Raw genomic sequence first — 15,308 nt, forward strand, 5'->3', positions numbered from 1 at the left:
ACCTTGGGTGGTACCAATTTGTGAAAATATCACTATTAGCCCCTGTACTAGTTGCAAATCACTCAAAGGCCCTGCATACCACCTGTTTCTAAATTGCACATAATGCACTATATGCAGGAGGCAGCAGGATGTCGTGTTGTTGAAAATGAACGCTTCCAAACTCTGACACTTGGAAAAATAATACCCTGCACAGAATGTCTTGACAGAACATAGCTCATAACATGCCTATGATGGATTTTTATGAAACAAAAACGTTGCAGATAGATAGAAAGAGCATAATTCAAGCTTTCAGTACAGCAGCAATGTTGGTGAGTTTAACTTTGTTTAATACAATCAGATACAGATAGGACTTTTCTGTTTGGATGTATGGGCTGTCAGCAGAATTTGTTTTTTGCCACTCAGTAGGCGTTCCCACATAACTTACAGCAACAGTGATGTGCTGTTGCCACGCGCATATACCCTCCAACCATAAAAAAAGGTTGAGCTACATCCAAATTACACTTGAAAGAACCGTTTAAAAGTCTAAGAGCTGGTTGTGAAATACTTGTTTTAGCCTTTTATGTTCCTGTCAAACAAATGGCAAGAAAGTCAATCAGGCGCATATCTATTTTGTGAAGAGGTATGAGATCTACCGGTTGATCAGGTAGCTCAACAGGCCGGTATGCTAGGCTCATGGAACTCCACTAGATGGCGTAAAATACAACATAATAAAGGCATTGAATCTACCGGTCGGTCAGCATGGCCTTGTGAAATGGCGTCCTGATGAGATGGTGCTGAGTTATTTGCCTCGTCACCACTAGTCAAAAATGACTATAATCCCGACTTTCATTTGAATTTGAAAATGGCCCTACACTTGAGACTGTATTTTTCATTGCAAATGTATATTCTGTGCGGTGTTTCTGCGGTTGATTCCTGTAATAAAACATATTGGAGCATGCCTGGCACCAACCATTTGGCATTTAAGTTAAACTTATTTTTTATTTATTTTTTTCATTGTAGGATTTCATCAAGTGCGCGCAAAGGCCAACATACGCCTACGCATGGCCTTCCAAAGGATTGGGCTAGTAGGACCTATGAGTAGAACAGATAAGGGGATGTGCTTATGTGGCTACGCTACATTTTATGGCCGCTCTGTTTACGCCTCCATAGAAACACCGCCTCTGTCCGTTGACAGACCATCTCTGGGAAATGTAGTTTTCCCGCTTAGGTGCTTTTGAGAAAGTCCATTGTAACACATGGCTCTTTAAAATACATGGCCCACAATGCTTTGCGTTGTTGATAGCGCCCCCATCTTGTCTCGCCCTCATGAATATATATCAGTCAGTATTTGCGTAAGAGGTCGGCCGACGTTCATTTCATATTCTACCATAGTGTTTTGGTCTAAATGAGACGTACAGTGTCTCGTCTCCGCCCTGATCTGTCCCAGCGCGTCCAGCCTCTTCTCTTCTCGGCGCATTTCATCGCTTTAAAATGTTTTGTGGAACAACAGTGGAAGAAGACACCCTGCCAGGAAGGAGAAGGCACGGCGTGAATGACTAGCGTGATAATAAGTAGACTCCACCGCCCGCCACGGCCAGTCTGGCGGACATTTACTGTGTTGTGATCCACAGTCTGGCTCCTAAATGTAGAGCTTGGATGTTTGGCCGAGTGCGCACCGTTATCTAGTAGTGTGTCGGCTACTTTTCATTTGCAAAGATGGAAAGTGCGCAGGCTGTCGCGGAGGACGGGGTGTCGGAGGGAAACGCGACCAAGTTGAAGAAGCCCAGCGGACCGTCGCTGGCCCAGGGGACTCCGGCGGGGGATGATGATGATGGCGGTGGACATTCGGCAGGTTCCCGTTTGGAAATGAAGAATGGGAACAACATCTCATCTCACGCTGCCTCTACGCCGGGGTCCGCCGCTTTAAACAAGAGCGTCGGCACCGCATCTAATGGCCGGAGCCTCACCAGCAACTCCAACTCTCTCCTGTTGAGACGACGGCGGCTGAAGAGGAATCTCTCCGCCGCCGCAGCTGCAACCACTGCCTCCTCCTCAGCTGTCACCGCCAAGATGAACTCGGCCCTCTCTTCTGCGTCTCTACACACCCGGAGTCTGGACAGGAAGACCCTGTTGAGGCAGCGGCAAAACATGCAGCTCCAGCCTTCGGACAGAGAGTGGATGCGCGCCGATCTGCACCGGGGCTCCATCCACGTCCACGACAGACTCACGCCCTCATATCCTCGGCCGGTTCTTTGCACGATGGACACCACGGCCGGCGAGATGGCGCTACGTCTGAGCAAACTCTGCAGTAAGTCGGGCTCCGCTTTGCGCACATTTTGCAAAGATAGCCCCGCGACTGACCAAAATGGTAACTGTAATGTAAATTATAAATACGGTGATAATCAGTGCAAAGTGAATGGAGACGGAAGTATAAAATGCAACCACTTGAGTTCTTTGGAATCCACAGAATTCAGGACTGGCCTTTCCACCCAGCCAGGTGACAGATTGAGACTACTGCTCATGGATAATGCAGATGACAGGCAAAAGCAACAGGACATGGATGGGAAACTTTTTACCCCAGACTCCGAGTCGCAGGACAACATGACTTGTTCCACGTCAGATTTAAATTCAAATTCTAACATCGATACCCCCAACGATGACGATTCAGAGCAGAGGAATGGCATGGACAGCTACGGGTTAAATTCTGGCTCGGATGTGGAGAGCAGTGCATTTGACGACCTCAGCTCCGGGGCCCGGCTCAGCGAGCACCGGGACTCGCTCAGCGATGACATGATCCTGGGCACGGACGCTTCCATCCTGAGCCCCACGTTTGACAGTGCCACGGACGGCCATGACACGTACGGCAGCTCCTCTGACGAGCTGGAGCTCGATTGCCCCACGTCAGGCACAAACATTGACCCCGTTCCCCAACATCTCTCCAATGGCATCGACGCCATCTCTGCCAACTACAAGCATTGCGACACAGGACATTTAAACAACATGACAAATGATACGGGGCAGGTGAACAGACTGAAGCCTCTCAGTCTGGGCAGCCTGCCACCCAGCAGCAGTGCGAGCTCATTGTCAAGAGCCTGTTCAACAGGTAATACACCTGACATCCAAGACCATGACAGCTGTGAAGGCACTTTAAAATCAGGGTCGACACCTGACCACAATGGAGATGCGTGTGACTCCAGTCCCACACTTTATGTTCAGTTACACGGTGAAGCTGTCAGGAGGCTAGGGCAAGATGAGAGGCCTCTCCACATCCAGAATGACTTTCTCTTTAAGCTGGGATTTAAGGACCCATGGCGAGTTCAAGAAGAAGGCATGAACACCGAGATTGGCTCCCTGATACGTTTTTATGCAGGTAATAAAAAAAGAGAGAAAGAGAAGCACATGTTCCAATCACCTATTCAGTTGTTACTAGTATAAGGCCTGATTTATACGCATTTTGCCTATCTACAAGAAAAGGGCAAATCTACAAGCTCCCAATCTGTCACATGAGCCTGCAACACATTCTGAGCTTGTAGATATTGGCTATTTTCTGTGCACAACACCAGCACGCAACTGTGTAATCAGGCTTAATGGTGTCTTGTTCCAGGTCATCCTAGGACCTGATAAGGCTTTCACTTTCTCAAACCACATACGTTGCTTACTTTGGACCATGGACCTTTGTATGTTCTTTTTGATGCATCTGTAACAGTTAGCCTACTTTAGCTATACCAGAGAATGAGGCCAATGCATTCATGCAGGTTAGGGTGGATCTTAAATTACCTTTTTTAGATTTTCTTGAGTCTCACCCCCCAATTATGTTCCAATGTACAAAAAACTGCTTTGGTTAAAATTTGGTTGAATTTCAAGCATATTTAGAGGTAGCTCAATCAAGTCAAAGATTGTACATTTTATTGGTCAAAATCGAATTGCACTGCAGGCACATTTAAGTTATACATTACACATTATTCTTATACTAAGCACAGAAATTATATTTTTTAAGCTTACAAATCTAAACACAAATCTGATTACATGTTTGTCATATGTCAAACCAGAATTAATGTATTGTAGGAAATAGCAAAGCAAAGAATGACAAATTGCTATTTTTCATTTAACGTGCACAATGACATGTCTTTATTGCACACTCTTCAATCATACTCACAACACACAACAAGTACACAGCCCCACTTCCTTGTTTACCCCCAAAAACCCCGAAAGTCACTGCAGTATAGCAATTCAGTTACTGATCAATTAAAGTTTGTTTACGGCTATCGGGATACTTGTGCCGATGGTTCTGCACAATTTGCAGCAAGTATTGGAGTTGGGACTCATCTTTAGTAATGAGACCACAATATTCTTGTATTAGGTCAACCCCACGCTCTGCATGATCATTGACAACATTCATTGCCTTCACTACAGCCAGAGCTTCTTGGTAGTCTACCCTGGGCTCCCACTCATCGGGATCAACGTCAAGGAAGTCATCTGGGAGATCCATCATTTTGAAAAGCACTTCAATGTTCTTCCTTGCAATTGTTCCAAGGTCAACAGTAATTCTCAGTTCATGATCTTCATTTCCATCTTTCATGGCTCTCACCATCAGCCTCTTCGTTTGCGCGCTCACTTGACTGTCAAACAATGCAAGTCCGAGAATCTCTGGAGCAAAATACCATAAGTGATTGGAACACTTTTGAGAAGCAGCTTTAGACACCTCAGCATTTATTGATGAATATTCCAGCAACGATTTTAACAGCTGCCAAGTAATTTAGTGGAGCGCTGACAGCAACAGGTGCCATCATCCATGCCTTCACATAATTGCAAACTGCAAAAATGCACAAATCCATGCATGCTTTTTCTTCCCTGAAGGTCAGTTTGAATTGGCCATGAAACATCCAGATCTTCATACAATAAATAACCTTTGCCATCCAACGGGCATGATGGGTAGCTCCTGGAGCTCTGAACCGGATACCTCGAGCAGCGAGGTATCCGGTTCATCAATAAATGCTGAGGTGTCTAAAGCTGCTTCTCAAAAGTTTTCCAATCACTTATGGTGAACAGGGGCATATGAAGAGAATTACTGTTGACCTTGGAACAATTGCAAGGAAGAACATTGAAGATTTTTTCCAAGGTGCTTTGAGTGGGAGCCCAGGGAGGACTACCAAGAAGCTCTGGCTGTAGTGAAGGCGATGAATGTTGTTAATGATCATGCAGAGTGTGGGGTTGACCTAATACAAGAATATTGTGGTCTCATTACTAAAGATGAGTCCCAACTCCAATACTTGCTGCAAATTGTGCAGGACTATCGGCACAAGTATCCCGATAGCCGTAAACAAACTTTAATTGATCAGTAACTACTGAATTGCTATACTGCAGTGACTTTCGGGGGTTTTGGGGGTAAACAAGGAAGTGGGGCTGTGTACTTGTTGTGTGTTGTGAGTATGATTGAAGAGTGTGCAATAAAGACATGTCATTGTGCACGTTAAATGAAAAATTGCAAATTGTCATTCTTTGCTTTGCTATTACCTACAATACATTAATTCTGGTTTGACATATGACAAACATGTAATCAGATTTGTGTTTAGATTTGTAAGCTTAAAAAATATCATTTCTGTGCTTAGTATAAGAATAATGTGTAATGTATAACTTAAATGTGCCTGCAGTGCAATTCGATTTTGACCAATAAAATGTACAATCTTTGACTTGATTGAGCTACCTCTAAATATGCTTGAAATTCAACCAAATTTTAACCAAAGCAGTTTTTTGTACATTGGAACATAATTGGGGGGTGAGACTCAAGAAAATCAGAAAAAGGTCATTTAAGATCCACCCTAATGCAGGTGCATGTGCTACCAATGGCACTGAAAACAAATACTTTACATTTCAGTTCAGACAGTGAGAGTAATGTCCCACTGGACTAGCCTACTCTTCTCTTTTATCACAAGGCCTGAATAGAAGAGTTTCACATCTTCCTCTTCCTGTTTGCTATGAATGTTGTCAAGTGAGGCATGTGCAACAAAGTAGAAGATAACTTTGGATGCACACAATAGGCAGAAATAAATGTGAAGAAAGTATATATTTATTCCAAAGCCTGCTGTACAATGGCGGAGTAATGTTCAAGTTTAAGTATGCGTGCTGGCATGAGGGTGTTAGTACAAGGTTATGGCTAACGCTTGGCCAGACATACGCTGCCTTGGGGACATCCTTTAGATTCTCAATGCTTTTTTCCCCCTTGCGGCCTTGGACCATTTTTGGTGGACCGAAACAGCACGCTCTGCTCCCATGGACACGCATGACATCGCCACAAAGCCATCGCCACAACTTATGGCGCTCAGACATGGGCCCTTTTCCGGCTATTGCCCCATTATCATCCTAATGAAAAGGCTGAATGCTTGTGTGGGCGGATGGAGAGAGAGGGGTGGAGGTGGGCGGTTGAGGGGGAGAGATGACTGGGGGTTTGTGGGGGGGGGGTGTCACTATAAACCCCAGCTCTGTGGACTTTGTGAATTCTGGTCATTGAGATGCGGCACAGAGCCTGTCCTCTTGGCACCCAGCGCAGCGACTGTCACACTAGCTAACGGCCTGCCAAGCCCGGTTAGCATGCCCCTCCAGAGCTCAGGAAGCTCTTTTCATTTGCCATGCTGCTGCCTCCGCCACTGCTGCTTTCGCTGCCACTGCTGAGCGAAGAGATCATCATGGCGTTACTTCAGGGGAGGGAGGGGGGAGTTGACGGTAGAGGTGATTAGCAAAAACCCTGTCTGTGTCGGTAGGACGGACTCCTGGGGAACGAGGGTATTTTAAATGTGAAGGTGAGCAGTTAATCTTTGGAGTGCCTGCAGTACAGACAGACGCAGTGACGCTGTCCGGCTTCCTGTCCAGAGGAGCACGTCAAAAGCAGAGGTCACTCGTTCCTAAGCGGAGAGTTGTCCCGTTTCACCTTCACTGTCATCACGTGCGCTCTGTGACCTATTGTGCTGTCGGAAAGACTTGTTCTTTGTTTGGTGGCTTGGAGAACTGCTGGAATGAATTAATTTAGATGGCCTCAGATGAGAGAGCGTATGTACTGTTATAGAATGACTGTGTATACAGTCAGTGTGTGGGGCTTTATGTGAATGGCTGTGTACACTATTTATTCTGCATGTACGTTTTGGACAGAAAGCAAACGTGCACTCAACAGGGCCGCATCCTGTGCACGCCTTTCACAGTCAGCTGAGTAGTGGCATCAGATGCTCCTCCGAGGCATGGACATCACTCCACGTCCCATGTGAGAGAGCTTAGCATGGTCACCTGAGCCCTCTCCCTCCACCCCTCCACTCCCAGCTGAAGTCATAATTCTGTTTCACATTTTTAGTTTGCGGCATCACAGATGACTTTTGTTTCCAAACACACAGATGGACAGTTGGACACAAACACAGGCATTGCACTGTAAAATCCTAAGCGTTGTTTTAACCATTTGCATCTCTTAAGAGCATGCTAATGGAACGGGTCCCTTTTTGGTTCCATTTGCAAGCTCTGAGTTATTAAAAATAATACAAACTGCAGGGTACTGGAGCAACGATTTATTCAAAGAAGCGACGTTTAGGTCACTGATGACCTTCTTCAGGCATCAAAGTTAAGCCACGCTCTCAGAGTTAAATTAACGGTCTTGATTTTACAGTGCGGAAAGTAAAAACAGTGCTGGATGCCCTCGTGTCCCACCCCGCCCCCTTACAGCATGTGAGGAATGTACGCTGGCTCCTCCAGAATGTCAGGCATGTCTTTTTGGGGAGGAAGTGGAAGGAGGTGGGGTTTAGGGGCAGGAGGATGTTTTTCTGTGTGGGGTGGGGGAATTCCACGCTGCCATGCGTGTCGCTGACTTTACATGCTAGTCCGTACAGTGAAGACAGAGCAGTGAACCGGCCTCAGCTGACTCGCTGGCGGCCTCACAGCCACAGCTGTCACTACTGTAGGTCTCTTGTCACACTGAAGGTCTTTGTGTTTGTATGCACGTGCACGCAGTGAGGGCTCTGGTACAGGAAGTTCAGTATGTAATCTCTCTTTTATGGTGGTTCAATAGTTCAATATGCCCCATTCTCTTCTAGATATAGCCTAATGTTAAGTCATCATAAATTCTTAAAGGTTACTTGTAAACTTAATGTGTCTTTGCTTAAATGTTAAATTGAAATGTTAAACGTTTCTATAATACGATTACGTAACGTAATGTAGTTTGTGTTGGCTAATATAATGTGGACTCTGTGTCTATAACAAGCGAGATGAAGCATGCACCCTCTCGGCACCTTTTGTACTGGGATCAAGGGAAGCATATGAATGGAGAGGCAGTGGCTGGCCGCTCAGCTGCAGAATTTGTTGTGATGAATGCTGCCAAATGCTTTGGAAAGTGCAGAGGCCAGTTTGATTTTCCAGGGGTCAGGTCAAGCTTTGAGTGCACACACTCCTCAGCGGCCAGATAAGAGGACCCAGTTGGGATTCTCACACGCACGCACATGCGTACACACACACACACACACACACACACACACACACACACACACACACACACACACACCGAGTACATACAGCAGGTTGCCCAGATCAAAAGGCTGCTGTGCTTTTTTACAGGTTCACACAAGCTTCTCAGGGTTACCACACAGGAAACCCTTTATAATGCTTAGCCAGCAAAATAAACCATGATTCTTACTCCAGTCTATTGGAAATATTGAGCACAGGAATTCGAGTAATAATTTAAAAACACAACTTGAAATTGTGGTCGCCCCAACAATAGTCGTGGGTTTGAGGCTGTCAGGACCCTGTTGAGGAATCGGCTGGGGAAAATGGGACGATATGAAAATTTCATATCACGATTATTGTGACAAATTAAATCGCGATTTACGATATTATCGCGATAATCAAAATCCATTATCTTGGGGCAGAACATTTGCCAACAAATAGCCGATCTACAAGCTCACAACACGTCGCGATGCGGCGCGTTGTGAGCTTGTAGATCTGCAATTTTTTGGCAAAGACATTAATAGACTGTATCAAGTACATACCTTTTACCAATTGGGTTTAAGTGGTACCGGATATGCAGCTCGGCAAATAAAAGTTGAATTGATCCCAGTGCATGACGGAGGACGATATCACGATAAATGAAATCTCCACGATACGATTATCGTGAGTGTTTTTTATCCCGAGAAAACGATAATATTGCGTATCGTACCATCCCTAGTAGAGAGGCCCTGCAATATGCATTTCAAATTCGGTGTTGATTGGATATTAGCGTTCATGATGTATGGTGTCTTGTTTTTAGGGAATAGCTTCTTCCACTAAGTTTGTGTATTGAATCAAATTCAATATGGCAGAAAATCTAGTTAGATGAGCGTGGCCTACTGTATATGGGGGGTTGTGTCATGATCCAAGGAATTGATTTTGATTCTACAAATCTAACAGACAAATATCTGAAGACGAATATCCCTTCGGGGATAATAAAGAAGATTATTATTATCTGGGGTTGACACTAAAGGTCTCAGAGGCACTTGCCCGTCGGGGAAGTACAGATCATGTTCTACTTGCCCAAAGGTCATATGCCCGAAAAGTAAATTGTCCATTATAAAATGATGGGCAAGATTTGAATCACCGCTCAATTAAACACGTATTTATTTTCTGGGGCTGTGCGATAAAAAATTGCATACCTCCAAATCCGAATACCAAATATAGCTACGATTGTCTGTGGTTTCATACTTTATTTTATATTTTCAAGTGTAGCAACAGTAAAAACAGCACATTATAGGTAACCAGTGCTCTTATTTTACATTCCACAGACCAGAAGACAGCCCTCTGGCCACATTCAGGTGTTTAGACAGATATCTGGTGTTGTGTTCACCTGCCTCACCTGCCCGAAAGTTTTATTTACCTGCCGGGGGCAGGTGGGCAAGCCTTAGTGTCAAGGCCTGATTATTACTACACCTACAGTTCAAGAGTTACAGGCCATAATGTAAAGTGGGCTGCTATAGAAAATGGGCTGAAAATGTACTGAACATTTCTAACACTATTAGGGGAGCCTCATTGTGGCAACTAGTGAAGCGAACCAGTTGCTCAGATAGAAAAGATGTACATTGTACATTCACTATACTGTATATGCAAGAGAGAACTGAAGACCAGCATATTTAACCCTAGCTCCCTCTGGCACTGGCATTTAGGCTGAGGACCTATTATGCCTTACCAAACGCTAAATAATTAACTTTCATTAGCCCTCTCCTTAGCTTTGCAAATGCTTGCATGCAGGCACCATATCTGCTGCGTTTTGCAAGCTCTTTACTCGCACACTATTAAAGTTTAGATGGATTATTTTTTCTGAAGGCTGTTTCTTGTAAAACTAAATTGGTGTTTAGTTTTGGACGGCTTTATGACAGAAATTAATGACCGTTGGCATGCACTGACCTGAAAATGACTGCGGCAGTAGTACTCTTTTCAATTCCACTCATTCTTAATAGACACGGTTTCTGTCAGAAACAAAGTCATAAATTCGGCACGGTGTGCCCAGTAGTGCCCAGGCAATTATGTCCTCAAGTGTTGTTTGCGTCGTGTGCAAATTAAGGTGCGCTTGGTGGGACAGGTGCATCATGGGAACAGCTATTCATGCAGAACTGATTAAAACATACATGCGACTAAATGTTCAAACTTGTGCATCGCTCATGATGACACAAAGTATGCTCATAGTGCCTATTTGGAACTTGTTTGTCCATTTCTCATTCCATCTCTACTTTTCCTGAAAAATGGTCAACGTTGGCAAGAAGGGTGGTACACATAATCAGTAGTCACCCATTCATTATTTATTCGTATTTGTGTGTTTGTAGAGGGCTGTTACATTCCTGGAAACCTACAGCCAATGCTAGCACAGTGGCTATGAGTCCATCTCTTGTGTGTGTGTGTGTGTGTGTGTGTGTGTGTGTGTGTGTGTGTGTGTGTGTGTGTGTGTGTGTGTGTGTGTGTGTGTGTGTGTGTGTGTGTGTGTGTGTGTGTGTGAATATATAGACAATCAGTAAGACGCCCTAAGGGCGAGAAGGTCACACTGAAACAACAGAGACTGACGCAATATGTCCACATATGGGCATTCCCAGATATGGGCTTAATATTGATGACATCAGGGATCTCCATATATGGGCATAAAAGGGACAATGACGGAATTCATTTGCTTGCTCGTGTCGCAAAATCTTTTATCTCTGGCACCGTTGGCCCTATCGATGCCAAAACTTTGCACACACACTCCTTGGATGGCAAATCACAACCTCCGCCCCTGATTTCTCACATGGCCCTCTTCTAGCGCCACCGTCAGGGCCATTTTTGCCAAACAATTTTTTCGGACATTGCTCCTACAGATTTTGACCTAAAATCACGCAAAGCGGCAGTATCTCTAAAATCATGTCATCAACATGGATCTATCCCATTTCCCATATTCCCTCCTGATTGGCTACGATTGCCTTCTAAATTTGATGTATGCGACGTGATGGTCCTTATCTCCCGATTCGGGAGTCTTAATGATTATTATTATTTTGCATTTTATACTTTATTTTAGTCTAGATAGAATGTAGAGACCGGAAACCTGGGGCAGATAGAGTTGGAGACATGCAAGACATGACAGCAGTTTGATTCGAACTCGGGTCCTCATGACTCACCCGTATCTCTCCACCCTTCTGCCAGCGCCCTGAAGACGGCTGGTGTGACATGATGACTTACAAACACTCTACAGGGTTTAAAGGCTTCATGAAACTCCCAGCTCCAAGGCAGCCAATGAAGTAGACCAGTGATTCTTTCTCAACCTTTTTCAGTCCCAGCTTTATGTATGTATGCATGAAACTGGAACCAATTGGTTCCATTTGTACGCTCATAGAGTCACAGACTCACAAGGGTCCCCGGACTCCATGTTCAGAAACAGTGGAGTAGACTACAGCTTCCAATGGTTTGTCTGTAATATCGCACACCATATGTATCTCAGCATGCCTTATTATTGGCACTGTATTTTCTGTATAATTCTTAAGGTAAAAGTGGAGCAGAGTTTGACACTTGTTTTAATGCATGGTAACTGGCGAGTCGCTCGTTGTCTTGGTAACGATACAAGGAGCCCTCCTCGGTGAATAATACATTCTTAGTTATGGAGCCTTTTTTGCCAATTCAAAAGTCCATCGTTGTACTCACCATTTCAAAACCAAAAGACTGGAGTATTGGTTTCAGACGTCAGTGCACGTTAGCCAAGACCTCTCCGTCTTGAGAGATTGCGTGAAGTGAGACACTATGCTGCCTCATCATCACTCCTCACTTAAGTCCTCGCCAAGCAGCTAATTGTCCTCCTAAACGGCCCAATGGCTGAGTCATTATGTAATCAGATTTCACACGTTCCAGAGCTCCAATCCTGTGTGTGCGTGTGTTGCAGAACAAGGAGAACAGAAGAATGATAAAGTCTGGCAGTTAAAGAAGGCATTCATGTTCTTTGAGACTTTGCAACAAAACAGCAAAAGCTCTTCAACACAGAGAGGTGTGGGAAAAAGCCAGTGTGTGGTCAGGTCGGTGTTGTGATACTGAGGTGGACGCAGATTCTGGAAACTTTGGTGCGTGTGCGTGTGCGTGTGCGTGTGTGTGTGTGTGTGTGCAATGCACAGTGAAAACATACTTTGTTATATGGTGGCATCGCATGGTGAAAATAGCCGAGCTCACAATGCATTGACGAAGAGTTGAGAATTATTACAAAAACGAAGTAAACCTCCACCTATATTGATACATTGTCCAAGATACGGACATGTGTTTGACACTTCCTTCACCTGGACACCCTGCCTGCATGCCTCAGAGTCAGACGTGAGGAGCTAAATCGTCTGGGGTTTTGGACAAGGTTGATGCCCCCTCGCAGCTTGGGAGCTACTTCAGTTCAGTGCTGTTTAAGTGTAGCAACATTTTCGAGACTTAATAGACGTTGGTTTGCATGGGTGAACAGTTTTATGACGGTACACTTAACTGGTACAAGGTCAACTAAACGGATACGTCAAAAAGCTTTTGTGCTTGTTTTGTAAATAAATAAAACACAGCGAAAATGTAGTTTTGAGTGTGGCAACATTTTCATAAAATACCAAAGAAGTGTTTATTTTTGTTATTTATACGTCGTCGGAGATGCGCATTTAACATAGAATGACACGCCGTAGGACCTATGCAGGAAAAAAGGGGGAAAATACCAATGCTGTGACTGGGGGGGGGGGGGGGGGGCCTTGTCCAAAACCTCAGCCGATTTAGCTCCTGGCCTCTCAGACAACGTGCACAACGTGTGTTTGAGGAGGGTGGGCTTTGGGAGGATGCTGTCATCTGTGTAGTCAGTGGAAGCCATGACTCTGCATTCTCTCCAGTATAGTAGACCCCCCACCCCTCCTGGCTTGACACGTCTCTCTGCCTCCATCCTCTTCTCATGTCTCGTAACAAGATAACAAAGATAACACTTGTCCACCCCCCCACACACACACCTTCTGACAGCTTCCATTTCTCTGCCCCTATCTCTTTATTTCTCTGCACCCTTTTATTTTCATTCATCTCTATCTAGGAATTACTGCTCATACACACAGACAGTACACACACACACACACACACACACACACATAATGTATATATCGGTGTATGTAATCTGTACAACTGCAAAACTACAGTGTAACAACAGCTACTCCTGTGCTATTGCTATCCGCTGTATTGTGTTGTGCCTATGCAGCTACAGCACCTCTTCCAGCAGGCCCAAAATATTGGCTTAGCTCACCGACCACCATTCTCTCTTGCTCCCTCGTGAGCTCTCTCTGGTGTGAGATGTGAGAAAAAGGCAAGGCTGCCGCGTGTGTGTGTGTGTGTGTGTGTGTGTGTGTGTGTGTGTGTGTGTGTGTGCGTGTGCGTGTGTGCGTGCGTGCGTGTGCGCCTGGCATTACAGTCAAGCTCGTTGAAAGCGGGTGGACCGAGTGCCATTGAAGTCAGCGGTGCTTTGTGCCGGTAGCTACTGTAGCTAAATCTAGGACAGTGGTTGTTCCCAACCTTTTCTGGATCAGGGCCCACTTGAAAATCGCAAAAACGTCCGCGGCCCGCCCATCTGACCACTTAACACGGCTGCCATTCAGCTGCCGTGTTAACCCATTTAGGCCTAGAATTATTGAATGCTTTAACTATTGAAAAATAGTTAAACTTCAAAAATAGTCAGGGTCCCGCCCTAGAGGTTGGGAATCGCTGATCTAGCCTAAAGAATGTCATGCTGATATGTCATTCCTGTCTGCCTGCCGGCTCGTCCAGGCAGGGGGGGGGGGGGGGGGGGGGGGGGGTGTTGGGTTGGTGTCTGTGGGTTGGGCACGTCCAGTGGCATGTCTTCTCAGCTGTCTGTCAAACTGCTGTCTGAGGAACTTGCCCCTGAGATACCGCCGAGGCTTGGAGTAGGGATGGGACGATATGAACATTTCATATCACGATTATTGTGACCAAATAAATCATGATTTACGATATTATCGCGATAATCAAAATATCCCCAACATCCATTATCCTGGGGCGGAACATTTGCCCAAAAATAGCCGATCTACAAGCTCACAACGTGTTGCAACAGATTTGGTAGAGAGTGAAACAAGACTGTATCAAGTATGTACTGTATATTAAGTACGTTTTTTAGAGGGTTTAAACTTTAAATGGTACTGGATATGCAGCTCGGCAAATAAAAGGTGAATTGACCCCAGTGCATGACGGTGGACGATTTCACGATAAATTAAATCTCCACGATAAACGATAATATCACTTATCGTCCCATTTCTAGCTTGGAGTGTGTGACGCTTTACGAGCGTAGCAGTGAAGGTGTCTGACTGTATATCTCCACGAGGAGAGGGCCCTGAGCTGAGCCCCAACTGCTGCCTTTGGCCACATGCAGAAAGGGAGGGAGGGGGGGGGGCAAGGGGGCGGATTAGAAGTAGGCCAGCGGGGGCTCACTCTCCCCAGCTTTGATCACCAGTGACACAGCCTAATGCCAGACAACATCTGCAACTCTCAGCATTAAAAGTGGCCCCGAACTCTGATTATGGAACATGCTGCCTGCTTTCTGCCTGCCTGCTCCAGAACAAGAACTGCATCAATTCCCAAACGCAACATCCTTACAGTGACTTGTTGTGTGCCCCGGCCTGTGTTCCCTCTGTGAGGCCACTGCAGATTTCACTTTTAAGAATCGCAATTGGATAATTTGGGTTGTCGTCGTTGTTTTTGTAGTGTCATCTGCTTACCATTATGGAGATGCAACTGTTTTGCATAGTAACCTCTCAAAAGTGTATGAATGTAAAACATTAGCTGTTAGATTCACCTTTGAGTCATCAAGACAA

At 45.2% G+C, this 15,308-nt stretch overlaps 1 protein-coding gene across 1 annotated transcript in view; it reads left to right on the forward strand.

Moving 5' to 3' along the window:
• Positions 1–1,695: 1,695 nt before the first annotated feature.
• The window catches only part of LOC308285614 (PH domain leucine-rich repeat protein phosphatase 1-like), a gene marked incomplete at its 5' end in the record, with an annotated part of 92,710 nt that continues 79,097 nt past the window's right edge, over positions 1,696–15,308 (forward strand). The window contains 1 exon segment of the mRNA XM_080726429.1: positions 1,696–3,349. Within this exon segment, the coding sequence (XP_080582555.1) occupies positions 1,696–3,349 (1,654 nt within the window).

Source organism: Nannobrachium achirus (assembly GCF_963921795.1).
Source record: "Nannobrachium achirus genome assembly, chromosome: 5".
In the NCBI taxonomy this organism is placed as follows: domain Eukaryota; kingdom Metazoa; phylum Chordata; class Actinopteri; order Myctophiformes; family Myctophidae; genus Nannobrachium; species Nannobrachium achirus.